The 25,290-nt window shown below is 52.5% G+C and overlaps 1 protein-coding gene across 7 annotated transcripts in view; it reads left to right on the top strand.

The window, feature by feature from the left end:
* The first annotated feature begins 2,567 nt into the window (after nt 1-2,567).
* The window catches only part of Dgkz (diacylglycerol kinase zeta), a 30,758-nt gene continuing 8,035 nt past the window's right edge, over nt 2,568-25,290 (top strand). The window contains exons 1-7 of one of the 7 annotated variants that reach the window (XM_050124230.1): nt 4,701-4,789; nt 7,988-8,114; nt 22,237-22,345; nt 22,638-22,733; nt 23,001-23,078; nt 24,446-24,502; nt 24,784-24,852. In XM_050124230.1, the coding sequence (XP_049980187.1) occupies nt 22,728-22,733; nt 23,001-23,078; nt 24,446-24,502; nt 24,784-24,852 (210 nt within the window). In that variant the 5' untranslated portion in view covers nt 4,701-4,789; nt 7,988-8,114; nt 22,237-22,345; nt 22,638-22,727. Of the gene's footprint in view, nt 2,744-4,377; nt 4,790-7,987; nt 8,115-16,909; nt 21,998-22,236; nt 22,346-22,637; nt 22,734-23,000; nt 23,079-24,445; nt 24,503-24,783; nt 24,853-25,290 lie in introns of those variants that run through there. The other 6 variants (XM_050124227.1, XM_050124229.1, XM_050124228.1 and 3 more) reach the window with 6 other exon arrangements.

Here is a 25,290-nt window from a genome sequence, read left to right on the forward strand (position 1 = left end):
TGCCTCTGCTGTCCAGATGGAAAACAAGCCCAGCCCCATTTCCTCTGTTTAACTGCTACAGCTTCTTGCAGAATGCCAGGGAGGAAGGTTGGGCCCTGCCACCGCCTCCTGTTAGAATACATCTTGGCCTGGCGGGTAAAGTCTCCTCACCACAAAGAGTCCATGTTGAAGGACTCAGGGGTGACATGTTCGTGTTCAAGGACAGCAATAGGAAAAACAGGTGCAGAGTCTGACGCGTATTCAGACCTTAGGAAGGCAGTAAGATCCCATAGACCTGGGGTTAGAGTCTTTGTTTGGTTTGGTTTTTTTTTTGTTGTTGTTGTTGTTTGTATTTCAGTTTTTTGAGACAAGGTTTCTCTATATAGTTCTGGCTGTCTTGGAACTCACTCTGTAAACCAGGTTGGCCTCAAACTCAGAGATCCACCTGCCTTTGCCTCCCAAGTGCTGGGATTAAAGATGTGCACCACCACCACTGGTCAGATTATTATTTGTCTGTGGGTCTGTTTGTTTTGTTTTTACTTTTTTTTTTTGAGGGCTTTAGATTGACAGGTTTGTGTCTCTGTTTTCCCATGTAAAAGGAGAAGAACAGGCCTGACAAGATGATTCAGAGAGTGAAGAAGCTTGCTTTAAGCCTCATGCCATGAGTTTGATTTTCAGGACCTACATGATGGAAGGAGAGAACCAACTCTCACAAATTGTCCACTGCCCTCCATCCGTGTGGCACAAGTACACACATGCATATATACAAACACACATAAATAAATGTAATTTGTGTGTGTTTTGTTGGTGGTGGTGGGTTTTTTGTTTGTTTGATTGATTGATTTTTTGAGACAGGGTTTCTCTGTCTTGGAACTCACTCTGTAGACCAGGCTGGCCTCAAACTCACAGAGATCCGCCTGCCTCTGCCTCCCCAATGCTGGGGTTAATGGTGTGCCACCACTGACTAGCGTTCTTAAGATCAGGCTATGTAGCTCTGGCTAGTGTGAAACTTGCTGTATAGAGAAGGCTGTCCTCATAGAAATCCACCTGCCTCGGCTTCCCAAGTGATAAAACTAAAGGCATGCACCACCATGCCTAGTTTCTTTTATTTTTTTAATTAAAAAAGAGGAAAATAACAAGCTATACCTCATAGGGTCATTAAAGAATTCAATGAGATGATTATATATTAGTAAGATTCATCGGAGGTGTCCATTCACCAGGTGAGTTACTGAAAGCGGCTCTGTTCTAGTCACAGGAGCACGAGGCACAGAGCTGCATGGAGGTAGGGTAGACTGTCAGCGGACTCTGCAGCATGCATGCTTTGTGGGATTGACACTGTTTCTGTCCCCCAGGAATTCACAGTCACACACACAACTAAGGAACTAGTTATAAAGCAGCATGGTTAAGGAATGCTCGAAAAAGGCCCAGTTTCCTCCCTCGGCAGCCTGAAGGATAGAAGAGTAAGAAGAATAAGCCTTGGCCCTTTTTATGTTCGCTAGGCCTTAGCGGTGGCCTCCATCTCCAGCCCAGTCTAGCCTCAGGATTTTTCCAGACCTTCCCACATTCTCCAGCCTGCCAGTTCCTCAGCCACATGCCTCTTCCCTTTCTGCTCTCTCTAACCACAATGCTGTTCTCCAGATGGTCACATGGTCCACTCTCTTGATTCATTTGGGTCTACTCTCAAATGTCACCTCCTTACCCAGTCCCCCTGATTATCACTCTTTTCCCCCTTCATTTTGCCTCCCTCCCTCCCTCTCTCTTTAATAGTACTTCTCATTGTCTGACATGCGTGGATTGCTTGTTTCCTGACTGTCTTCCCCTCCTGGGCTCTAAGCTCCATGAAGGTAGAACTTCTTCTTAGCTCCCTGCTCTAATACACCATCCCACGGATACAATGAACCAATAAATATTTTCTAAATAGTCTATAAATCCTTTCGCCTCTTATTTAATCCACTTACAGCCCAGTGAGTCCAAATTATAGTCCATTCTACAGATGAGAAAACAGGTTTCCCAAAACTCTCTGAAAAACATATTCACTGGTTAATTGTTTATAGTCTTGTTTCCAAGTAAAGTGACATTGGGAGATTTATGACCTGGTCCAGGTCCCACTGCCCTTTTCAACACACCACGGCTCTGTGTGCCTAGCTCTGAAGGATGGTAATGGTGCAAACATGATGCTAAGAAAGCTGGATACAGACAGGCATGGTACCCTGGAGCCAGTGTGCCTCGGGGAATGTCATGAAGTGAGAGACGCTAGCGGGACCAAGAGATGAAATTCAGAGAAGTTATTTGGAAAGGAAAGGCATGCTGGAGCCGGGGTGCAGATTCCAGTCCAGGCAGGTCTAGTGTCTGCCTGGCAGCTTTTGACTCTTGCTTGGGGTTCTCTCTTGACTGCTAGGCTGGGCTTGTCCCCACCTGCCCCCTGAACTCCACGCAGCTCCGTGTCCTGCCAGTCTTCTGCCCCAGTCAGCGGAAGGCGCCGACAAGCCCTGTGGTCCTCGGCTTGAGCCTCCAGCCGGCCTCTTGTAGCCCCCCCCCCGCCCCCCCAGTCAGGAAGTGCGGAAAGAGGAAGAGAGTCGCTGGGCAGGATGAGCGCACTGGGGGCTGGCCACAGCGCCGGGGGAGGCTGCGATGTGGCTGCAGCTCTGGGCCCCGCGAAGGTGCTGGGGACGAAAGAAGCCGAACTGCCCAGGGCACTGAGGCAGATGTGGCGCTCCCGCTCCTGGGATGTGCCACAGATCCCTGCTGAGGTTCCCCAGACACAGTAGGTACAAGGGTGGCCTGGGATGGGCACAGAGACCTCCATCTCTCTATGCACTTTCTAACTGGTGTGGAAGAATGGCAGAGGTGGGCTCACCCGTCCATTTTCCAGTAGTTCCTCGGAGGCACAAACCAAAGAGGTTTGAGGACAAAGCTGATGTTTCCAGGCTTGGGGTAACATGGTACAGGGCTTCACTCCAAGATAGGAGTTGTGAGGAGAGAATCCCTCCCAGCACTGACTGTAGGTACACTATGTGGTGTGCTGCTGGGTTTTCCCAGTCCAATGCAAGGCCTGTGTAAACTCTGCGGGATCTTCAGCTGCCTCCAGCTTTTCCCATAGAGCTTGTTGATAACCACCCGAAGACTTCCTCAAAGAAAACATATGTGCCCCAGGAGGCCAGGGTCAGGCTGTCTTCCATCCTAATCCCCATTGCTGGCTGGAGATCTGGAGTCCGGCTTCTCCAGATCGACTGGGAAACTGTATCAGAGAGGGTTCTGGGCCTCTGGGTGTTGGCTGTTGCTCAAAATCACGGGCTTGTTTGGGGGTCGCAGCCCCCTTGCTTTGGCTGTTTATGGAAGGCTCAGCCTGGAAAACGGGTTGTCAGAGCCCCAAAAGAGAGGGTAAAAGTGAAGGCGACCAAATGTGGCTTTCTAGAAGGGAGGGCACACTGAAACAGTAGGCATCAGGGTGGATGATTTGGGGAGGAGGCGGACCAAGTCTTCCAGACCTCCCATAGCTCTGCAGCATCTAGAGACCACCTGAGTTGTGGATCCCCAAACATGTGTGATGGGGTGTTTCCTGGTGACTTCTGGTTCCAATTGGTCTCATTTCTGGAGGAGAATGTGTGTCAAAACTTAAGGATATTTCTGGATGTGTGTGTATGAGGGGAAGTTGAGGTCCTGTAATTGTTGCCCTCGGAGATATCCGTGTGTAGGAGATATTTCGTTTTATATGGGTGTTTATGGGAAGGAACGTGTAGGTTGTGACTGTTATTCTTATGTGTATTAGAATGTGCAGGAAGTATAAGAGCTCAAGGAAATGTTGGACATTGTGCTGGGGAAAATTCCATACATTAGGAATGGGTAAGGGACGGAAGCAATTGTGAGCAGCTGTGGAGGGATGACTTTGTCTGAGGAACACTGAGGTTCTTTGTGGGTGCGTGAAGGTCACTGAATGAGAGAGGAAAGTGTGAGTCCAGTAATGACTGAGGGAGATTAAATGTGAGGGGCGTGGCTGCTGTGTGCAGGGAGAGACTTGTGTGACTTTTGTTGGTCGGTGTTCTTTCGGAGAGCCAAGGGGGTAAGAGTGGAGGGCGCCAGCGTGGCTGAGTGGGTGCGAGAGAGCAATATATAACTTGTGGGTGCGGGAGGAGAGGTGGTGACAGCCGCCCTCGAGTGTGTACACTTTGGTCAAGTAGGTTGCTTGATGGAGGCGGACTGAGGGGAGCGGGAGGAGATCAGACATCTGGGAACAGCTTGAGCGGCTCGCAGGAAGTCGGTCCCCTGCCGGCGGGCCGGTCGCTGAGCCGGGGGTGGGTGGTACCTCCGTAAGTCCCGCCCCCAGGCCGCCTCGACCGGCTGAGGCCGGCAGAGGGCGCCGTAGGGCGAGCGCGGCTGTGCGGCCGAGGGGGCGTGCTAGGCGCGGGCGGGCAGGCAGAGGCCCGGCCAGCTATGCGGGGTCCTGCGGCCGCGGCTGTCGGCACTTCCTGGAGCGGAGGCCGCTTCCCCGGCACCTGGGAGCGGGGCGCGGGGACGCGCAGCACAGGGCGGGCGGAGCGCGCGCTCGCCATGAGCTCTGCGGGCGGTGCGGAGCGGGCGTGCTGAGCCCCGGCCGCCGGCCCGGCATGGGCGTCTCCCGCGGGCCCACCGCCGGCCGGGGCTAGGGCCGGATGGAGCCGCGGGACCCCAGCCCCGAGGCCCGGAGCAGCGACTCCGAGTCGGCCTCTGCCTCGTCTAGCGACTCCGAGCGCGACGCGGGTCCCGAGCCGGACAAGGCACCGCGGCGCCTGACCAAGCGGCGCTTCCCGGGGCTGCGGCTCTTTGGGCACAGGTGAGCGGGGTGACGGCGTGGGTGTCCAGGCGCCCGGCACAGGCGGTCCGGGTGGTGCGCGAGCTGGCACCGGCTGTGTCGTGCGCTTCGTCCTTAGTGCCGTGGTAGGGTCAGCTCCTAACCCTCCCGCAGGGAGAGTCTCCCCAACTCCTTGACACCAGCGGTCAGGAACCCTACTCCTTTTTGCCAGTCTTCCTGAGCCTTTTTACCAGCGTGGTGGGGGCGATCACACCCCCCTTCGTGTTCTCTGGAACCTATCTGCCAGCTACCACTGTTTGGCATCTGCTGATTGTGGTCACTTTGATTTGCCAGAGCACATGGCTGTCTCCAGGTCACTGATTAAATTACACAATGTTTTAAACTTCTTGGAACAGTGGGTGTCTAGCGTTTTGTTCTACTTTCCTCGTAAATAGCATGAAGATACCCCTTCTCCCTCAGCTAGGCAGTCATCCTCTCTTCCCCCACTTCTTCCAGTCCTTGCTTTGGAAAGGGACGGAGTGGGCTATAGTTTTGAATCAGGGTTGGCTGTTGAGGCTTCATCTTGCCCCCTTCCAAAGTACTCCAAATATCACCATATTGTACCTGTGACAGCTTTGACCACATCTGTGGTGGAGAGACTGAGTGCGGGCATTTCATGGCATGTGTGCTTATGTGTGCCTACCCGCAAAGCCCTGGTAGAAGGGACCACCGAGGAGTATCCCACCTAGCTCTCAGATTGATTTCTTTCTGACCTCGGATTTCTTTGGTGGCTCTAGAGTTTGCAGCCAATCAGCTAAGGACCCTAGAGCCTTAGCTGATTGGACTCTGACCTCTTGGACTCTGCCCAGGGCCTCCCTCTTTTTGTGGCTGTTTAAGGCTTTGCTGTATTTGCCCCCTTCTGAGCGTTGCCTGGGCCCTTTCCAGGGTAGATTTACCTACTAATAACCTGTGTGGTTTTCCTCTGCTGTGTGGGTGGTGTGCCTGTGGTGCTGATCTGTGCCCTCTGCCTGGCTTACCCTAGCCAGGGCCCTGCTCTTTGCACCTGCAGTGTGTTGCTGAGCTTACACCACAAGAGATCTGGATGCTTGCACTGGCAGATGGAGTTCGGTTGACTTCTGTGAAGCCACGCAAGCTCAGTATCACATCAGACAGGGCAGGCAGTGAAGCTTCCAATACTTCTGTTTCGTCACCCACAGCCCTGCAAGATCAGAGCAGCTGACACCCAGCTCTGCAGGATGTAGCCTCCAGTGTTCACAGGCTCTTGGGGGGGAGGGGCTCCCCTGAAGGCTTCCTGTTGCTGCCCATGGGGCACCAAGTGTTGAGTGCTTCTGACCTGTGGCTGTGCCCATTTTGAAGAGCACAGGCTTGTGGATACAGGCGTGAGCTTTGGGCACATTCAGCAGGAAGAACAAGCAGAATGATGAGTCCCTTTATATAATCTCTAAAATAAGCAGGATAGGTTCTATTTTTCCGTTTTTATAGATGAAATAAACACAGTATCAGAAAGGACCCATTTGTCCAGAGTCACATAGCACATAAGAGGCCGAGACAGCATTTGAACTCAGGTTGGTCCGATTCCAAAATCCACATCCCTTTCTCTGTACCGGGATCCCAAATACAACATCACAGAGGCCCAGGGGAGCTTTAAGAAAGTCGGATTCTTAGATCTTACCATTGGTGTATCTGGCTCTTCAGCTCCAGAAGTGAGCCTGGGCATTTCTCTAGAGCGCACAACTGGAGAAGTACAGGATCACACCACCCTGGGATGAGAAGTGATTTCCTTGGATGCTTATTGAGAAGAAAATCAGAACACTTCTAGAAACATAGATGCAGTGGCCTGAGCTCTGGAGGCCTGCACCAGGGCAGTGGTGCTCTTAAAAAATGAAGAGACTGGGAGATCCTGCTGGGGAAAGGGGTCCTCTGGCAGACCAGGGAGGCTAGCCTCTGTTCCCTTCATCTGATGCCAGGTGACAGTGGGAATAGATGTTTGGATTAGTGCCTCTGCTTTGGGTTCTGTCATTTTAATGTATACTGCTGTCTTCAGTGCCCAAGATGGAACCATTCTTCCCATCTTTTCCCAGGCTCTATGCTTATTTATAACCCAGCTCTTGTTTCTCCTTGGACATCCAACTTTGTGTTTTACCCCACTTACTTATGCCTTGGGGCTGAGGGGCCTCCTAAGTGAATGGGCCAGAAGACAGGTCCACAAGTGACAACCAGCGGAGTGGGGACTGCTCAAGCCATGTTGGGCGCTGTATTTGGACCTTGGCTCACTTAGCAGTGTCTGTTGTGGGCTTGGCGGGGGTGGGGTGGGGTGGGGTGGGGTGGGGTGGGGTGGGGCACGCGTGTGTCACTTGTGGTCAAGTCAGAAAGAACAGTATCTCTGGTGTCTTCCTTCAATCCTACCCCTGCCCTATACAGTTGGCATCACTGGGTTGGGATCTGGGGAGCACTTTGCCACCTACTTCTTCTTAGCCTAGTGAGACACAGAGCTGAGCTATAACTTCCTCAGCATACAGTCTTCCCTCCTCTGTCTCTGTCCCACTCTACTGCTTCATCTGGAGCCCTCAGCTCCTCCTGGAGGAGGGAAGGGTCTGCTGTGACCCCGGGTCATCTGGTTCTCCTCTACCCTGAGTGGAGCTGGTGGGATCTTTACACTCAGGCTCTCTGAACCTAAAGGTTGGTCAGTCTCCAGTGGGAGGACGGTTTCCCAGAACCAGTCCAGGGTCTAAGGAGAGGGATCGACTCATCCTCTGGCCTTTTGCCAGCAGCTTGGTCCTAGGCAGGTCACTCAGTTTGTGGATTAGCTGGTTTTGCACCCCAGGGGCGTCAGAAAGTGCCTGGCATCACTCACATGTCGACAGAAGGAGCTTTGGCCATCCAACCCCCTGGGAGCCGGAGCGTCTGTTCTGCCATTCCTGCCCTTCATTAGTCTCAAAGTCATCAGCTCCCAGAGGGCAGGAGACACACCTGTGGAGCAAGTTTGACACAATAGGTCTCATTTAGAGGCCTAAGAGCACAGTCCTGAAGACAAGGCTGGCAGAGGTGCCTGCTATGCAGCATGGGCAGAAAGAGCCCCTGTTTGGGGTGGTTTTGCAATGAATGGGGAGGGACACGGTGAGGGATGCCGCTCTTTTAGAGGCGAGAACCCCTGTCCATGGCGCCAGGATGTCTGGGGGCAAAAGGAACCTCTCTGAGTGAATCAATTGTCTTGCTCAGGCTATTGCTGGGAACAGCCCAGGTGGCTGGAGAAACCTTGGATTCTTGCCAGTTTGGAAAAGGAGGGACCTCGGTGCCTCAGCTAGGTGCACCCTGCTCTCTGCTCCTCACACAGCCGTGTGCCCAGGTATGGAGCTGGCTCCTGTTGGGAAGTGAAGGATGAATTCTCCTGGTCTCTGTCTACTGCCGCATGAACCAGTTTCTGGCTTACAGGTCAGGGGAGGGAATGGGCAGTTCCTGTCATTTTGTCACCATGGAAAGGTCAAACTCCAGCGAGTGGACTGACCAGGATTTGTACTTATTACAAGAAAATATGAGAGAAGGTACCCTTCCAGTCAAGGGCAGAGAGAGGACTCTGATCCCTGGCAGAGAAAGCCTAGGCTTGGGACCTGGGGCTGGGCATGAGAGTAGCAGGCCTGCCCCTGTCTTCCGGGAAGCCTTTCCAGACTTCTCCATGTTCCCCCAGAGGTTGGCTAGCTTTGAGACTTGGGCTGAGCTGGTCCCTTCATCTGCCATAGTGGGTCAGAGGACTTCAAGGTCCTTGAGCGACCCAGGAAGCTGCCCTGCAATATCACTGTGGCAGCAGCAGGGGACCAGGACTACCGTGGGGAAGGGCAGCGCCAGAAAGTTCCCTTCTGCCAGGCCGTTGGCACCTGCTGTGTGTGGACCCAGACACCTTCACTTGGTGAGCTACCTGAAGACTCCAGCTGCCAGGGAAACCAGGAATAAGGGGTGTGTGTTTTCATATCACGTGGCTCCACCCTTTCAGGTCCCTGAAGGCCAAGGCCCAGAGAAACAACCTTGATTCAGCTAAGGTCTCACAGCCAGCCAGGGTCATGTGTATTTGTGCCACATCAGAACCCCCAAGCCTTTCCTGCTTCTGAGGTCCTCACCTGGCACTCCCAATCTGACCCTTTTACAGGGTTCGGCTAAGACCATAGGAAAACACAAATATTTACATCTAATTTATCACAGTATCAGAATTATAGTTAGGAAGTGTCAATAAAAATAATTATATAGGGGGCTGGAGAGATGGCTCAGAGGTTAAGAGCATTGCCTGCTCTTCCAAAGGTCCTGAGTTCAATTCCCAGCAACCACATGGTGGCTCACAACCATCTGTAATGAGGTCTGGTGCCCTCTTCTGGCCTTCAGGCATACATGTGAACAGAATATTGTATACATAATAAATAAATAAATATTTTAAAAAAATTATATAGTTGGGGGTCCCGCAGCATGGCGAACTATATTAAAGGGTCGCAGCGCTGGGAAGGTGCACCCCTGCCCTAGGTTCACAGCTCCCCTCCTTCCTGGAGCCATTCCTGGTGCATTGTCTCAGCCTCTACCTCTGTTTCATGTGAGGGCCCTGGGTGTCCTTAGAGTGCTAATGTCGTCTCAGCCCAGGCGGGAAGTCTAGGCCAGAACATGGACCGCTAAGGCCTGCGAGAGCGGTGTGTACACCTAGAGCTGTGCCAGGAGGGAGGGTGGATGAGGGAACTGAAAAGAGCACTCGTGCTGTCCCTCTCCGCTCAGTGTGTCCAGGTGAGTGATACCCAGACCATCTTTCTTCCGGCCATTAATGACAGGCTTATCAGCCCTCCAATGGCACAGAATCATCACTATAGTGGCCTGCGTGGTTTTTTTCTTGTTTTTTGTTTGTTTTGTTTTGTTTTTTGAGACAGGGTTTCTCTGTAGTTTTGGAGCCTGTCCTGCAACTAGCTCCTGTAGACCAGGCTGGCCTCAAACTCACAGAGATCTGCCTGCCTCTGCCTCCCGAGTGCTAGGATTAAAGGCGTGTGCTGCCACCACCCGGCTTTTTGCTTCCATTTTATAGATGAAAAAGACCAAGGCTAAGAAAGGTCTTGAAGTCCACCCTGGGCCTCAGCCCAAAAGCTTTGGCACGGTACCTGACTGTCGCGCTTACTAACCCTTCATGTCTCTCCATCCTTCCTTGCAGAGCCTCAGGAGGCCTTAGGTACTCCATGGGTTTGTGAGAGGTTGTACCTCACAAGGAGTTGCCATGATGGGTGAGATCCTCAGGGTCCGTTCAGCAAGAGCAGGACAGCTGTAAAGATACTGGGTGGGCAGCCTGCGCCCAGAAAAAAACCTATCGGGGTGCTTGATGGCTGGACCGGGAGAAGAGGGGTCCATCTGTGACCTTTTATTAGGTGTCAGGGGAAGAAATATTCAGAGGTTGGGTTCAGAGGACCCTGTAAGCCTGGGGTCTGTGAACAGCCTGAGGAAGAGAGTGAACCCCACTTGCACCCAGAACTCTCTCCCTCTATTTGCAGAGATCTCCTCCTCCTCCCTTCTGGCAGAGTGCCAGTTCAAAGCTCCCACAGAAAGGCCTCTCCCCTGCCAGGGCTGAACACCATCATAGCACAAGCCAAAATAGCTGTCTGGGAGCCTGGGCTGCACCACCCACGCCCCAGCATCTTGCGGGTTAACAGCTTGCCTGTCTCTCCGCCCCCCCTTCCCTAGCTTGCTGACATTTTACAGAGAGCCGGGGGTGGTTGTGAAAGGGGCAAGTTGATTCCTGCTCCCTAGCCCACACAGACAACCCACTGATACAACCTGCCGCTGCCCACCTAGCTCTGGAAGGCATCCTGTAGGAGAGCCCTGCTGTCTGACCTGCTGGGAAAATAAAGCTGAGGTCTGCCTGTTAGGCCTCAGTATGAGTGACACATTGTTGAACCCAGACAGGGAGACCCAAGACAACACTGGGCCACTGGCAACCCTCTCACAGCCTTTTTTTGTTTCAGTGGGGTTGGGGAGTGAAGATGGGGGTTGAGACAAGGTCTCACACTCTGTAGCCCAGACCTGTCTTAGAACCCACGGCAATTCTGCTGTAGCCTCTTAAGTGTTGAGATTAGAGGTGTGAGCTGCCATGCCCAGCTCTTCTGGAAATCTTTTAAAGAGACTAAGACTCCTGTGAGCCAGCGCTAGGGTCTGTAGACAGGTCCTTGTGTTTGCACGCTTTACCGAGCTCAGCATCTCTCCAGACCCTGTCTGCTTTTCCCTTTGATTTGAATGGTGTGCCTTAGTTGGGCATAGTGGTACTTGAATGTCATTTTAGCACTTTGAAGGCTGGGCCAGGAGGATACTGAGTTTGAGGTCAGCCTGGGCTACACAATGAGTTCTGGGCTATATAGCCAGACCATGTTGCAAAAAAAGGATAATATTGGGGGGCGGGTGTATTTTGTTTTGTTGGTTTGATCTGTTTTTTGAGTCAGAGTCTTGAACCTCTGCCCTTAGCCTCCCAAATGCCTAGGTATGAGCTGAACATTTTCATCTTTCACCCTTGCTGGTCACCAGAGACTCCTGTACGTGGCTCCCTGAGTATCCTCCACACCAGTGTTCTGTCCCTGGCCTACGTGTCTTGACTTAGATAGATGTTACCAAATTGTCTTGTTAAGCATTTACCCTAATTTTTGGGCCTCTGGAGGTATTTCCTTTCTTGAAGCACTCATTAAACATGGAAATATTTACCATGAACTTTCTCTTTCTAGCCCATAGCAGTCCACAGAGCCCTTGGAGCCCCAGTTATCAGATGGGGAGACTGAGGCTCAGGCAGGTGAAGCGTCTTTGCCTGGCATTGTAGAGCTGGTCAAAGGCAGAACTCTAAACATTTCCAAGTACGCGGTGGCCAGCCACCTTTGTTCCAGCAGAGTTCTTGCTTTAGCAGTGGGAGAAGTCCTTGGCAGCATGCATGGCGGCCTGGGGACAGGTGGGGATCTGGGAGCTGAGAGCTATTCTAAGGAAGTCTTTAATGTGATAGCAGAGGCTTCTTTCTAGACTAGGAGCCATCACCCACTCCATGTTCTCTGACTTTGTTTATGAAACCCAGACAGCGGGACTGGAACCCACAGTCACAGGTGACAGTGGTCAGTGAGGTTGGGGGTAGGAGAGGGGATAGTGTTGGATATTTTTCGGACTGGGCTAGAGGATTCAGAAGTTGTGAGAGGTTAAATTTTGAGTTTAAGTAGTAGGTCCATCTCCTCCTAGCAGGTGAAGAATTGGAATTTGCTTCAGATACTTGAGAAGGAAATGGACCCAGACACAGGTGCCACAAAGGAGTCCAGTTGGGAGACCTGGAAGAAGACACATTAGCATTCCCGTAAGGGGACAGTCTCAGGGCTGCCTGTAAAACACAAGGTTTATCTACCCAGTGCTAGGCCTTAGGAACTGGCCAGCCAGCCTGAAGCCTCTGCTGAGGAGGGACCATTCACTAGCTATCTCTTCTCACTTCAGGCCATGCTCAACACTTGGGGGTGTGATTACTAGTGCTACAAGGTCTCAGGGCCTGTAGTCTCATGGGGGATGCAGCCTAGCAGGTCAGTACTGTTAGCCTAAAATAACCAGGAGAGGGTCTGAGTGCAAGAGCAGCTCATCCCCACTCTTCCAGGGGAGAGTGTCAGAGGGAAAGTTTTCTGGCAGAGCCAGTGTCTGAGCCAGCTCTGGTGGGAAGGAGGGCTGGAGAGATGGCTCAGAGTTAAGAGTACTGGCTGCTCTTTCAGAGGACCTCAGTCCAATTCCCAGCAACCACAGGGTGGTTCACAACCATTTATAATGATATCTGGTGCCCTCTACTGGTGTACAAGCATACAGACAGACAGGACACTATATATAATAAATAAATAAAGATTTATTTTAAAAAATTGAGAAAGAAAACAGAGTTTGAAGTTGGTAAAGAGAGGGGCCTGGTCTCCATTAGAGAGACTCCATTTTAAAGGGGCCAAGCATAGAGGTGTCTGTGTGCCAGAAGCAGCCAGAAGAGGCAGATAAGGGCTTGCCAGTGGGTTTTCATTGACGTTCTGCCACTTGTCAGCTGTAAGCTTGGGCTAGCCACTGCCCTGCATTGTGCCTCGCTCCCTCATCTATAATGTGAGGATAGACAATGGGGATCCATAGTACCAACTGTTAATTCAGTCAGCATTAATAGGATAAGATTTGCTTACCCTGTATGGTTGTGATTGCCTGTGATTACCAGCACTTGGGAGGTAGAGGTAGGAGGATCCGAAGTTCAGGGCCATCCCGTGCTACACAAGACATTGTGTCAAATAAGAAAATAGATCACCAGTGGTCAAGTGAAGTATGTATTTGTTAACATAGAAAAGTAGGAAAATGGGCTAGAGAGATGGCACAGAGGTTAAAGGTACTTGCTGCTAAGCTGATGAGCTGAGTTCATCCCCAGAACTCATATGGTAGGAGAGCCAACTTCCGAAAGTTGTTCTCTGACCTTTACTTGTGTGTTATGGTATGATGACATATATGTACCCACCGACATTCACGTGAAGACTTGTGTGTGCTCACACACACACACAAAATTAATGTTAAATTTTTTTTTTTTCAAAGGAAAATAGGAGGGAAAGTTGTTGGCTGCCAGGCCCAGGTTCTTGTCAGTTGCCAGTGGGGAGCAGTCATGCAGAAGTGAGTGCTCCCAGGTGACTCTGGGACAGCAGGGGACGGAAGAGGAAACTCTACTTCTCAGACGCTAACGAGTTCCCTGAACATGAAGGAATAAGCTAGGGACATTTCATCAAAGAATTCATTTAGGGTCCTGGCCTGGCCCCCAAGCATCTGGGCATCCCCTCCTCCCCCAACGTCTGTGGAGTAAGCAATGGCTTCCCAACCCAGAAAGGGGCCTGTAGGTGTCACTTACCAGATCTCCTGAAGAGGAGTTGTAGCTGGCCACCAAAACAAAGGCTGTTGCCATCCTCTTGTGCCCAAACAAAGAGAAGTGGCCTGGGCCTGTGGCCAGCCCTTGGTGGGGTACCCAGGAGGAAGCGCTACCAATCCCTGAAAGCTCTGATCCCTCCCCCACAGAATTCCCTATTCCTTCCTCCTGAGCCCACCCACAGTAAACATAGCTCCTTGCCAGCCCTGTGCTGGACAGACCACACCCAGATAAACTGACTAGGCCCCACCCCCAGGAGCTGGTTGCCTGATGGAAGAAGAAGGCATGGGAACCTAAGGAAAAAGGCTCATCCAGGGTTTCTGCAGCTAAAGAGCCAGATGAGTGGTCAGCTGGAGTGGGGTGGCACAAGTGAGCAGGGAAGGGAGGTGTGCCAGGTGTAGGGACATGGCACTGGAGGTTGGCTCCATTTGTCACACCATGGTGGCTGTAAGGATCCACCCTGAATCAGAGGTTCTCTAAGTGTGGCACCGCAGACTGCGGACAAAGCAGTTTCCTAGCAATCCCTTCTGAGTGGCCCTGGTGTGTTCCTGTTCTCTGCGCCGCTGTCTCAGCCACTGAAGCCTGCTCTAGGTACTAATGCTTCTTTAGAAAACAGTAGAGAGTCCAGCCTAAGCACAGCTCGGAGGCTGTCTGGGCTGTGTGAGACTGTCAGAGAAGAGAGGATGGAAATTAGTGATTTGCAATGCTAGATGCTGTAATCACAGCATTGAGGAGTCTGAAACCAGAGAATGGTGTTTAAGACCGGCCTGAGCTAACAGCAGTAAGATCCCTTGTGTGTATATATGTCTTTTTAGTATTTGTGTGATGAAATGGAGTTCGCCTAAGATTTTTGCTACCCGCTAAACTAGAATGTGCTAAAACTCTCAGCTAAGTCCAAGCTGTGGTCTGCTAGTGGCCCGCTCGCTCTTTCTTTTTTTCTTTCCCTTCTGAGACTGTGTCTCTCTACATAGCCCTGTCTGCCCTATGTCACTATGTAGACCATGCTGGCCTCAAACAAGGTGTGTGCCTCCACATCCAACCTGCCAGTTACCTTTATCCTGAACAACTGACAGAAGTAGTCAGAGTCCTGCTTTCTTGCAGACATTCCCCAAATATGAATGAGTGAGCCTGCCACTTCAAAACCCAGTATCAACATTTGTTTTCAATGAGAAACTAAGTTTTTAGCAGGACTTTTGAGCAGGACTCAGAATTTTAGAGACATTACCTATCTTCTGGTGGAGGGAAGGGCTTCCTAGGACAGGACACTGGAGCGCAGTGAAGACAGCAAAGGTCACTATAACTTAGTGCCACAGTGTTCTCCACTGCCCTACACTTGCTGTCACAAAATACCATACAGCCTGTGCTCCTACCCAGGAGCGCCAGACCAGCCTGAGATACTTAATAATGAGAACCCTGTCTTAAAAGGGTCACCTCACCTTGAAAAAGAAAACCAAAACCTTGCAAGATAAAACTTTGGGTTCAGAGTTGGGCGGTGGTGGCACACGCCTTTAATCCCAGCACTCAGGAAGCAGAGGCAGGTGGATCTCTGTGAGTTTGAGGCCAGCCTGGTCTACAAGAGCTAGTTCCAGGACAGGATCCAAAACTACAGAGAAACTCTGTCTTGAGAAAACAAAAAACAAACAAACAAAAATCAACTTTGGGTTCAGCCGGGTAGTGGTGACTTAATCTCAGCACGTGCAGGTGGATCTCTTAGTTTGAGGCCAGCCTGCTCTACAGAGTGAGTTCCAAGACAGCCAGAACTACACAGAGAAACTGTGTGTCCAAAAATAAAAAGGAAAAGAAAGAAATACTACTTGTCATATTTTCAGGTGATGCCGCACTCACCTGGAGGCTTGGTGTGCTGCCCTCTCTTTCCTAACTCCACTCGGAGAGGCGAGACTCATCCTCCATGTTCCTCCACCAGAACAACCCACACGCACGGAACTCGTGCAGGAAGAGTGCATCAGAGGAAACATAAATGAGCCGGCAAGGTGGCTCAGCAGGTAGAACCTTGCCTCCAAGTTGGACTACTGAACTCACATGGGAGAAGGTGACGGCAGCTGGGATGATGTCGTCCTTTCACTGCCGCACGTGCTCTGTGGGACTTGCAAACACACTCAGAACACATGTTATTTTTCAGGTTAAACTGCCTTTTCACTGATTTTTGTTTTATGCGCTATTGCTTGCCTGCCCATCCTCCCCCCCTTCTCTTCCTCCCTTCTCTTCTTCCTTTCTTCCTGTAGCCCTGGCTGACCTTGAACTCAGAGATCCGCCTGCCTCTGCCTTCTGAATGCTCTCAGGTGTAATTTAGAATGTGTTTGGTTAAATGTTAATAGCTATCACCGGCTCGCCAGACAAAATTCTTCTAGGATTCTTTTCAAAATTCTTTTCAGTAATTATTTTGTTAAGAGTAGAAATGGTTCTGGAATCAGGAAGCTTGGTAGCTGCCATTCCCTAGTGAGCCACGGCAGGAACGTGAGTTGGGGGAGCGGGTGTTGGCATACCAGGTTGTGACACCATATGATCTCTCTTAAATATTCTTTAGTTGGCATGGACCCAGGCGCTCAGAAAGACTGCTGGCCCCCTTGACAGGGCCAGAAGAGTCAGGCTCTGGAGATGCAGCTCAGCTACTCCTGAGACAGGAGTCACGGGCTCCTGGGAGCCTCGGGTTGCACCATCTGTTCAGCAGGGACAGGAGGCTCCCGCACAGGGAATCACCAGGCTCCTGGCTAATAGTGCTGGTGAGAAGAGGCTGTCTGAGTTGTGAAGCTCTCCGTAGATAATTATTTTTGTGGTTGTTTTGTCTGGAACCAGTGTGTTTAGCTGCCCAAGACCCCATAAAGCCTGTCCCATGGACATAGGAGGACAGTAAGGGATTGCTCCCCTTTCCTTAAAAGGGTCACCACTCCTACGTACCCTTCTGCATACCTCGGCTGCCTTAATCAGACACGGTATGGGCTGTCCTGTTCCTGGAGGAGAATGTATTGATGCTGTCACTCAGCCTGGCTTGGGCCTTGGGGAAGAGGTGCCAGGAGGCCAGGCTCCTGTGCTGTTCTGTGCACCGCCTACCCACCCACCTCCTGCTGCCTGCCTGCTGCAGGGCCAGGAGCCACCACTGGGAGAGGAAGTGCAGTCGGTTACCAATAGGGCTATTTTCATAACGGCTGTCTCCGGCTTGGGGGAGGAGGGTGGTGAGGGGGAGGGGGCAGAGGAGCAGCCACTGCAGCTAGCTCTCCAAACTAGGACTTGCTCCGCAGAGTCCGGCAGCCAGAGCAAACTGGAGAGAGAGCCCAGGCGCCGGGGACCCCCAGCCCCAACCTGCTTGTCTGCCTCTTGCCTGCCGCCTTGCCTTCCAGATCAGGTCAAAGGGGACTCCTCTCTCTTACTTACCTCCTGCTCCCTCCTACAACTATCTGGGTGCATTTGGGGAGGGTAGATGAGGGTGGGCCCAGGCGCCACCATCTCTAGATGAGGGCCTCCCCTGCCAGCCCTCCCTGCATCTGATAGGAAAGGAACAGGGCCTGGAGGGCCCACCAAGCCTGGGCAGAATCTAAAATGGCCGATTGGCTATCTAGCCACATTTATATCCTCCAGCACTGGCCTACCTGTTCACATGTGTGTTTTTGTTTTGTTTGGGAAGAATCTCTTTACTGAGAAGATGTGGTAAAGTCGGCACCCTGACTAACCAGCCCAGGCGAGCCTAGATGAAGCAGGCTCCCTTCCCAGCTCTCTCCCCCACCCCAATTCTGGGACTTCCAGAGTACAGGTGCCCTGCCCCAGGCCCAGCCTTCATAGACCAGGTCTGTGGGATCCTTCCCATGGCATGACACAGCCACTGTGGCAGGACCCAGTTGTGTCCTGTGCAGGCTCCTCTGGCGGCAGAGTCCCTGAGGACCAGCCTGTTGCCGAGTGCGGAGGGCACTCCTCAGGAGAGGACGCCCAGGTAGCCTGGTGCAGGGCTTTGTTCCTTGTGTGGTGGTGGTGACCACACTGGGTGCTCCTGCTTCCTTTTCTGGGTTCCCCAGGCCCTGGGGTTCCACCGTGGTCCAGGTCTGCCAGATAGCATGAAGCGCTTTGTGTGAATCACTGCAGCAGAACGTCCCTTATGCTAGCCTTTGAAGTTGGGCAGTGGGACCCCATCTTGTCCATGGGAAAGGAGATTTGGAAGGGCTAGTTGATCTGCTGAAGGGCATGGTGGTAGACGCTAGGTTCTGAAGTGGTTGCTTGCTTATTTATTTATTTATTTTCAGACATGTCTCATGTAACCCAGGCTGACAGTAAACTTGCTGTGTAGTCCAGGATGACCTTGCCCCCGAGAGCTGGGGATGACAAGGTTGCACCGCTACACCAGATTTTCCATAGTGTAGCTGGCATCAGTGTGAGACATCACCCAGGCCTACCTGGTGACTGAGGAAAAACTGCACAGGGGCTGCCTTAGCTCTGCTGCAGCTCTGCTCATCAAGGGCACACGGCCTGGCGCCCATCGGCCCCGTCCTCATCAGGATCCTCGGGGTCAGGTGGAGATTAGTGGAGCCCTCTGAGCCATTTTTGTGTTGTCCTCCTTGAGTGTGGCTGGCTGCTCCAGACAAGACCTGGCAGCCTGGGCAGGGCCGGGGGGGGGGGGGGGACCCATTTTGCTATATGAGAATCTTCCGGGACCTCCCCCAAGAACTTTGCATGTACCATGTGGTGTGTGGAGGTGACACGGAATGAGGTGAGAAGTGGTCATTCATAGCTGAACCGTGGGAGAACTCAGGCCCAAACAGGGCTTCTTTTATTTGTTTTGTTTTGTTTTCTAATTAAATTCATCAGTTGAGATGGAGTCACACTGTATAGCCCTGGCTGTCTTGGAACTCTTTGTTGAACAGGGTGGCTCTAGTTTACAGAAGTGCACTGGGATTAAAGGTGCTGAGCTCTATTGTTGTTATAATCTCTTTTTTAAGACAGTTACGTACTGGAGCCCAGGCTGACGTGGGTTCACTGTGTAGCCTAGGTTGGCTTCAAACTTACAGCTTCCTGTTTCAGCCTCCCAAGTGCGGGGATAATAGGCAGGAGCTGCCAGGCCCAGCTGGGCCTCTGGTTAGGTCCTGGAGGAGCCTCTCAGAGATAGGAAGTGAGGAGTCAGGCTATCTCTGGCCAGTAGACCAAAGTTTCTATAGAGATGAGATGAACAGGAAACATGGGACCCGCAGGAGGGGCTGTGGGAACCCAATGGTGTTTGGTGGTGGTAGTGCCCAGCAGGGGAGCTTTTCCTAAGATGTCAAACAATCTTAACAGTCTTAAACAAACAGGGAAACTGAGGTCCATGGTGTGTGGTCATTTGCACTAGCTTGGCCTTGTGTTCCACTGGGAGGCTGCACCCCTGGGCAGCTGAGGAAACACTTGTTACAGGTGTGTCTTGGAGCACCTAGCAGCGTGTGGGTTCTAAAGTCATACGTGTAAACTGGCATGTGTCCTAACAAGAGCTGCTTCCTTCTTATCTTGTCATGCAGGTCTGCAGGGAGGGCCCAGCCTTTACCACTGCCCAGAGAGCATAGCAGTACCTCCCCCACACCAACTGTGGCCTTTTGTTTTCTGGGTGACACTAGCATCAGGCGGTGTGATGTGTCCGGGTGACTAATCTCCTCCAGGCTGGGCAGCTGTCACAGCGGGGCCTGTAGTGCTGGGGGAAGCTGACACCCTAGTGGAGACCTGGCAGGCAAGGGCCCTGGCGGCAGCAGGCAGTGAGGCCTGCAGCTTCCAGAAAGTAGACCCAAACTCAAGTAGGCATGGTCACAGGGCCCAGACTCTGGGCATGCTCTCAACACTGAACCTCGTTCTTACCTCAGAGGGCGCAGTGGAGTCAGTGAGATAATAAAGGGCTTACCAAGGCCTGTCACAGTAGATGCTGGGCGAGCAGGATGGGCGCTAATATTGTGGGCCCTTTCTCTAGCCCATCTCATCCTGTCCCAGGGTCCAAGGGAACCTTGTATTCTACCCATCCCTGGGGACAGATCCAGGGTTCCACATCTACTCTGTACTGTCTGCCTGTGGGCTTTGTGTATGCTACCCTTTTGTGGCTTAGTTTCCTCAGCAGGCACTGTGTGCGCGTGCGTGCGTGCGTGCGTGCGTGCGTGTACATAGTGGACTCAGTCAGTATTAGCTGGATGTCCCTGTGTTTGGGAGGAAAGCAGCCCTTAGTGTCTGCTCTTTCATTTCTGGAACTCACCTCCTGTGCAGTCTTAACGCTGCTTTCCCAGCACAGCTCACTGATTGCGGGAGCTCCGTCCCTGGGCCCACTTCCTTCTCTGTTACACCCTGTACCGGCCTTGAAGCTACTTGCCCAAGACCCATGACAAGGATGGATGGAGGATTGGGGAGATCAGGTGCTACATATATCAGGAGGGACTGTGCTCCCAGACTGTCCTTCCCCTTGCCCATTAATGGTTAAGGGTACTTCGCCCCTGCTCTGGGCTTCAGCAGAAACTGTCTGTCACTCGTTCATGTCTGTGACTTGTTCCATGACTGTGTCTTGGGCTTCCATGGCTGTTCTTTGGAGCTATCACCCTCAGCTGACTGGGAGCTTCCTGCCATCCTCAAGTAGAAGAGGTGTAAGCAGAGGAAGCTGATCCCAGTGGCCTGGGAAGGAGGAAAGGTAGAATAGGGAAGCAGGTGAAAGGAAGGGTCTCAGAGAGCTCACATGGTCTGGTACACACCAGGGGTGGAGACCAAGGCCCCTGCTTTCCTGCAGGAGGCAGTCTGGGTCATCTCAAGCTTAGAATTATTAGCCTGAGGCTTCAAGCCTGGGACAATGGTGCATTGGGTCCCTCGGCAGGAAGACTTAGAGGTTTTCAGGCATCACACTTTGGGATGTCCACACTCTGCTTTCTAGAAAAGGGAGACACCCACTCAGTACCAGGAAGTTCTTAGAGATGTATATACATGGCATCCAGGATTCAAAAGGCTCTTCTTTTAACCTAAGCCTCTTACTGCATCTACCAAGTTAAGACAGAGCACTCTTTCCTGGGGATGGAGAGGGTGCCTTTCTAACTCTCTGAAGCTTGGTTTCCCAATGTCTGGACCCAAGGTTGACGCTGAGGATACAGATTTTCTCAGGACTGAGATCCTTCGCAGATAGCCTGAGTTTGTTGGTTTATTCATTCATTCATTTAGTTGTACTGTATCCCAGGAGAGGAGCCCAACCTGTTCCATGTTGGGGCAAAAGGAAGGTTAGATGAGAGGGAAAGACTCCAGGGCCCTATGGTCCATGTAGGCATGGTCTGGGTCCCAGATTGCCTTTTGTTTTCATTTCTGGCAAGGTAGATGAAGACCCTTTGGGCTCAGGTCTCTGTTGGTTCTAGTGCCTGGGCAGGTAAAGCCCCATCTCCCAAAAACTCCTGGGGTAGAATTTAGGGAATCCTAGCCAGGAACAGTGTCTGCTTTCCCGTAGCTGTAAGCCTGGGTTCCCTGCTCATCTGATACCTGCAAGCATTTTAATGGAGGCCAAACTGTCCTCATGCCTAGCACCTAAGTGTCCCTTCTTTGCTCATGGGGCACAGATGGGCTTCAGCTTGGCTCAGCTCCTGACACTCCGAGTCTGTATGCCCAACAGCCCCTGGTATGGAGCCCTTCTTTAGGAGGCATTTCCAGCAGAAGGCACCAGGTCCTGGACAGAGGCTGCAGCCGTCCAGTGGTATGGGGCTGCCCACAGGCAAGGCTCGACGCCGCTCTCCTGCAGGGCAGGCCTCCTCCTCACTGGCCCAGAGGCGCCGCTCCAGTGCACAGCTCCAGGGCTGTTTCCCCAGTTGCGGGGTGGGCACCCAAAGTGCCAGCCGCAGGCGCTCCAGCACTGCACCCCCTGCCTGCAATCCCCGCTTCATGGTGGATATGGTGCCCATCCTACAGCCTGCCACTGTTGGGGCCCAGCTTCTGGGTGCACCTGTGCTTTTGCCTGGGATTGTGGGCATGAAAGAGGAGGAAGGTGCCCAGGAGGGAGATGAGACACCTGGGGCATCAAGTGATGCCAAACCGGGCTCCAGGACACCAAGGCCCTCTTCGCACCAGGGCACCTGGCCATTGCTTCCCATACCCCGGTGCCTGCGCAGGGCTTCCTCCCACCTGCTCCCTGCCGATGTGGTGTATGGCCATACTCTTTGGGGCCTGCATGGGCACTATCGTCACCTCAGCCAAAGGTGGTCCTCAGGCCAACACCCTAGTGTTGGGGGCCGAAGCCAAAGAGCCTCGGGCACTGCATCAGGCCTCATGGTACCTGCCCGTGCGCGCCCACTGTCACGCAGACGCCAGGTAGCTCTAAGGCGGAAGTCAGCTGGACCCCAGCCCTGGAACACCCTGCTTATGTAGGTATAGCAGAGGTCATCAGGGTTTGTGGTGTAGCCCCCTTGGGGCTAGCTCAGAGGAAGGGCTTTGAAGCTCTACCTCGTCTGGGGGTGGCCCTCTTGGAAGCAGCTTGGGGCAGTGCTGAAAGAGCTGAAGAGCCTCAGACCTCTGTGGACTTCTCTCGTACTTTGTGGCAGTCGCTGTAAGCCGTTTTTCTGGGTAGCTGGCACTGGGCCTTCAGTTGTCCTTCTTTCTGTAGGAAAGCCATCACCAAGTCAGGCCTCCAGCACCTGGCACCCCCTCCTCCCACGCCTGGGGCCCCGTGTGGTGAATCTGAGCGGCAGATCCGGAGCACTGTGGACTGGAGTGTGAGTATCTGTGTGCTAGGCAGGATAGGAAGCTACTCCTCAGTTCCAGTCCTGCTGGCTTCTGATCCTCCTGAGCAGTCAGGACCCAGGGCTTGTGGGCCACTGGGAAAGAAGTCCCCATGTCTGGGCAGACTTCCAAGGGGGAGGCAGCAGCCTTTGAGCCAGGCTTAAAGCAGTTTGGAAAACAAGAGACGAAAGCAGACTGTGGTGGCTATAGCAGGCTTTTCTCGGGAGGTGATGGGTAGGATTGGGGTGACAGATAAGCACTGAGCCTGCTCATCCCATGGGTTAGGAGTCAGCAGCGTATGGGGAGCACATCTGGTTTGAGACCAACGTGTCCGGTGACTTCTGCTATGTCGGGGAGCAGTACTGCGTAGCTAGGATGCTGGTGAGTGAGCTCAGTGGGGCCTGCTGCCCCCTGGTGGTGGAGTGGGTCTAGACCTCCAAGGCAACAGCTGCAGCCCTTGGTGGGCACTGCTCTCACTGCTTGCACTTGCTGTGGGCTGCTCCGGGGTGAGAGGAAGGGGGTCATGTTTAATGACAGGTGCTGGGACTGGAATCCCCACACATTGAACGTGTTCTTTGCTTGCTCTGAGGTGGTATCTCAGGTAAAGTTACCTGGTGCCTCAGGGCCTCCCCTCTTTGTGTCCTGCAGCAGAAGTCAGTGCCCAGAAGAAAGTGTGCAGCCTGTAAGATTGTGGTGCACACCCCATGCATTGAACAGCTGGAGAAGGTACGTGCAGCTGCTCAGCCATCTGTGCCCTCGCCTTGGGATGCTGATGCATTCTTGACATCCACACCTGTTACACAAGCATGGCATGCCAGGAATGACCCACCAAGCACAGTAGCAAAGCCCCTGAGTCAGGTGCTTGCTTTTAGCCCTGCCTCTCCCCATTTGTTAGCTGTAGTACCCTACTCTAGAGTGAGCATGGCCTACAAGTGCAGTTCATTGACTATTACCCAATAGCATGAGTTAACAGGTGGTGACCAGTGTGTCATTTTACCACATCTAGCCTAACATTCAAAGGGGCCATTGTGGGCGTGGGCTCCAGCAGCTGTATTGTATTGCAATGTCCTAGCTTCAGTCTCCAGTTCTAGAAAATAAAAACAAAACAGTCAAACTTCCAGATGCTCAGCTGTGGTGGGCCCACCTGTGTTCCTGCTGTGCTACCACTGGGAGATATGTCCCAAGGACCATTTTCTAAGCGTGTCTGTGGGAGGAAAGGGGAATGCCAGACCAGGTGCCTGTCAAGACAGGGACTAGGCCTGGAGTGGAAGATACGCGCTCCCATGTTTGCGGAAGTCCAGGCCATCATATGACAAAGTCTTTAAGAACATAAATGCCCCCGCAAGGCTAGTTTAGGCTGATTCCTCCAGTCCCTGAGTTGTACAGTGAGGCTTTTCTATGGTTCTTCTGAGACCAAAGCAGGCACTGGTGAGGAGAAAAGTAGACACGTGGTCCTGGCTGGGCACAGTGGGGCCTGCCTGTGAGCCCAGCATTTAGAAGGCAAGACAGTCTCTTCAAGTTCAAAGCCAACCTGGTTTATGTGTTCTGTGTGTGTGTGTGTGTGTGTGTGTGTGAGAGAGAGAGAGAGAGAGAGAGAGAGAGAGAGAGAGAGAGAGACAGAGAGAGACAGAGAGAGAGACAGAGAGAGAGACAGAGAGAGACAGAGAGAGACAGAGATACGAGAGAGACAGAGATAGAAGGAGGGAGAGAGAGAAGGAAAATGCAACCCTGTTATGGAAGGTGACAGTGAACCTGGGCTTAGAACATTGGCTAAGGGTCTCCAGGGGTCAGTCTGCACAGCCACAGGAGGGATTGGGCTGGGAATGCTGGAGGGTGAGAAGGAAACAGATGATCAAATAGTGCTCCCACTCACTACCCACACCTCCAACCTAGCCTCTCCATCCTTGTATCCTAAGTAAAAAAACAGGAAAGACCCCTATGATCAGTGGTCAGGAGGGCTTCTAAGAGGGGGTAGTCGTGTTCCAAGGGGCTCTTGGGGTGATTTGGGCCTCTACCTGCCTGTGAGGTTGACTCTAGGAGACCTTGTCCAAAGAAGGCTCTGACATTTTGGTGCTCACTGCAATATTTCACAGATTAATTTTCGCTGTAAGCCATCCTTACGTGAATCAGGCTCCAGAAATGTCCGTGAGGTGAGTGTGCAGCCCTGAGGAGCAGGGCGGCCCAGGCTCTGAGGGATGAGTGCCACCAGGGTGTTCAGCTTCTAGGCTGAGGTTCTGGGGTCCTGTCTGCAGAGGGATAGAGTTCAGAATGTGCATTAAGGGGTTCAGCCTTCCCTCCAGGCCATGGAGAAAAGTCTACAGCCCCTTTCATCTTTCTACAAGGGACTGTAGAGGGCTTCCTCTGGACTGAATTCAGGGCTGCACCTGTCCAGTCCCTCACTTGTTCCCATGACCTTCCTCCCTTCCCCCAGCCAACCTTCGTAAGACACCACTGGGTACACAGGCGACGCCAGGATGGCAAGTGTCGGCATTGTGGAAAGGTAAGGGCCGTGTGTGAAGGCACCAGCTACATGCTGCTCACTGCCCCTGTGCATCCAGTGTGGGCACTGATAGTAGCTCCAGAGTGGAGTCTCGGGTGTAAGCGAGGGAGGGGAGATGGGGGTTTGACTTTTGAACTAGCAAGGGACCCTTTGAGAACTATATTGACTTTTCATTCATTAATTCAGTGGTTACTTAGGAAGTGTCGTGTGTGATGTCTTGAGTTAGGCAGCAGGCTTCCTGCCTCCTGAGGACAGTGGCCTATGGACTGGGTGCTCAGAACAACTTTCCTACACAGCCCTGTTGCTCACCCACTTGTTGACTGCTGGTCTGTCTCCCTCAATAAGACAGACTCTCAAGAATGGGCTCAGCCCTCCACACTTTCCCCATGCCCTACACACAGTAGCCATTGACAGGGATTTGTGGACATGGCACAGATA

Source organism: Alexandromys fortis, unplaced genomic scaffold (genome assembly GCF_014885135.2).
Source record: "Alexandromys fortis isolate MF-2015 unplaced genomic scaffold, M_Fortis_MF-2015_v1.1 scaffold_222, whole genome shotgun sequence".
Taxonomy (NCBI): Eukaryota; Metazoa; Chordata; class Mammalia; order Rodentia; family Cricetidae; genus Alexandromys; species Alexandromys fortis.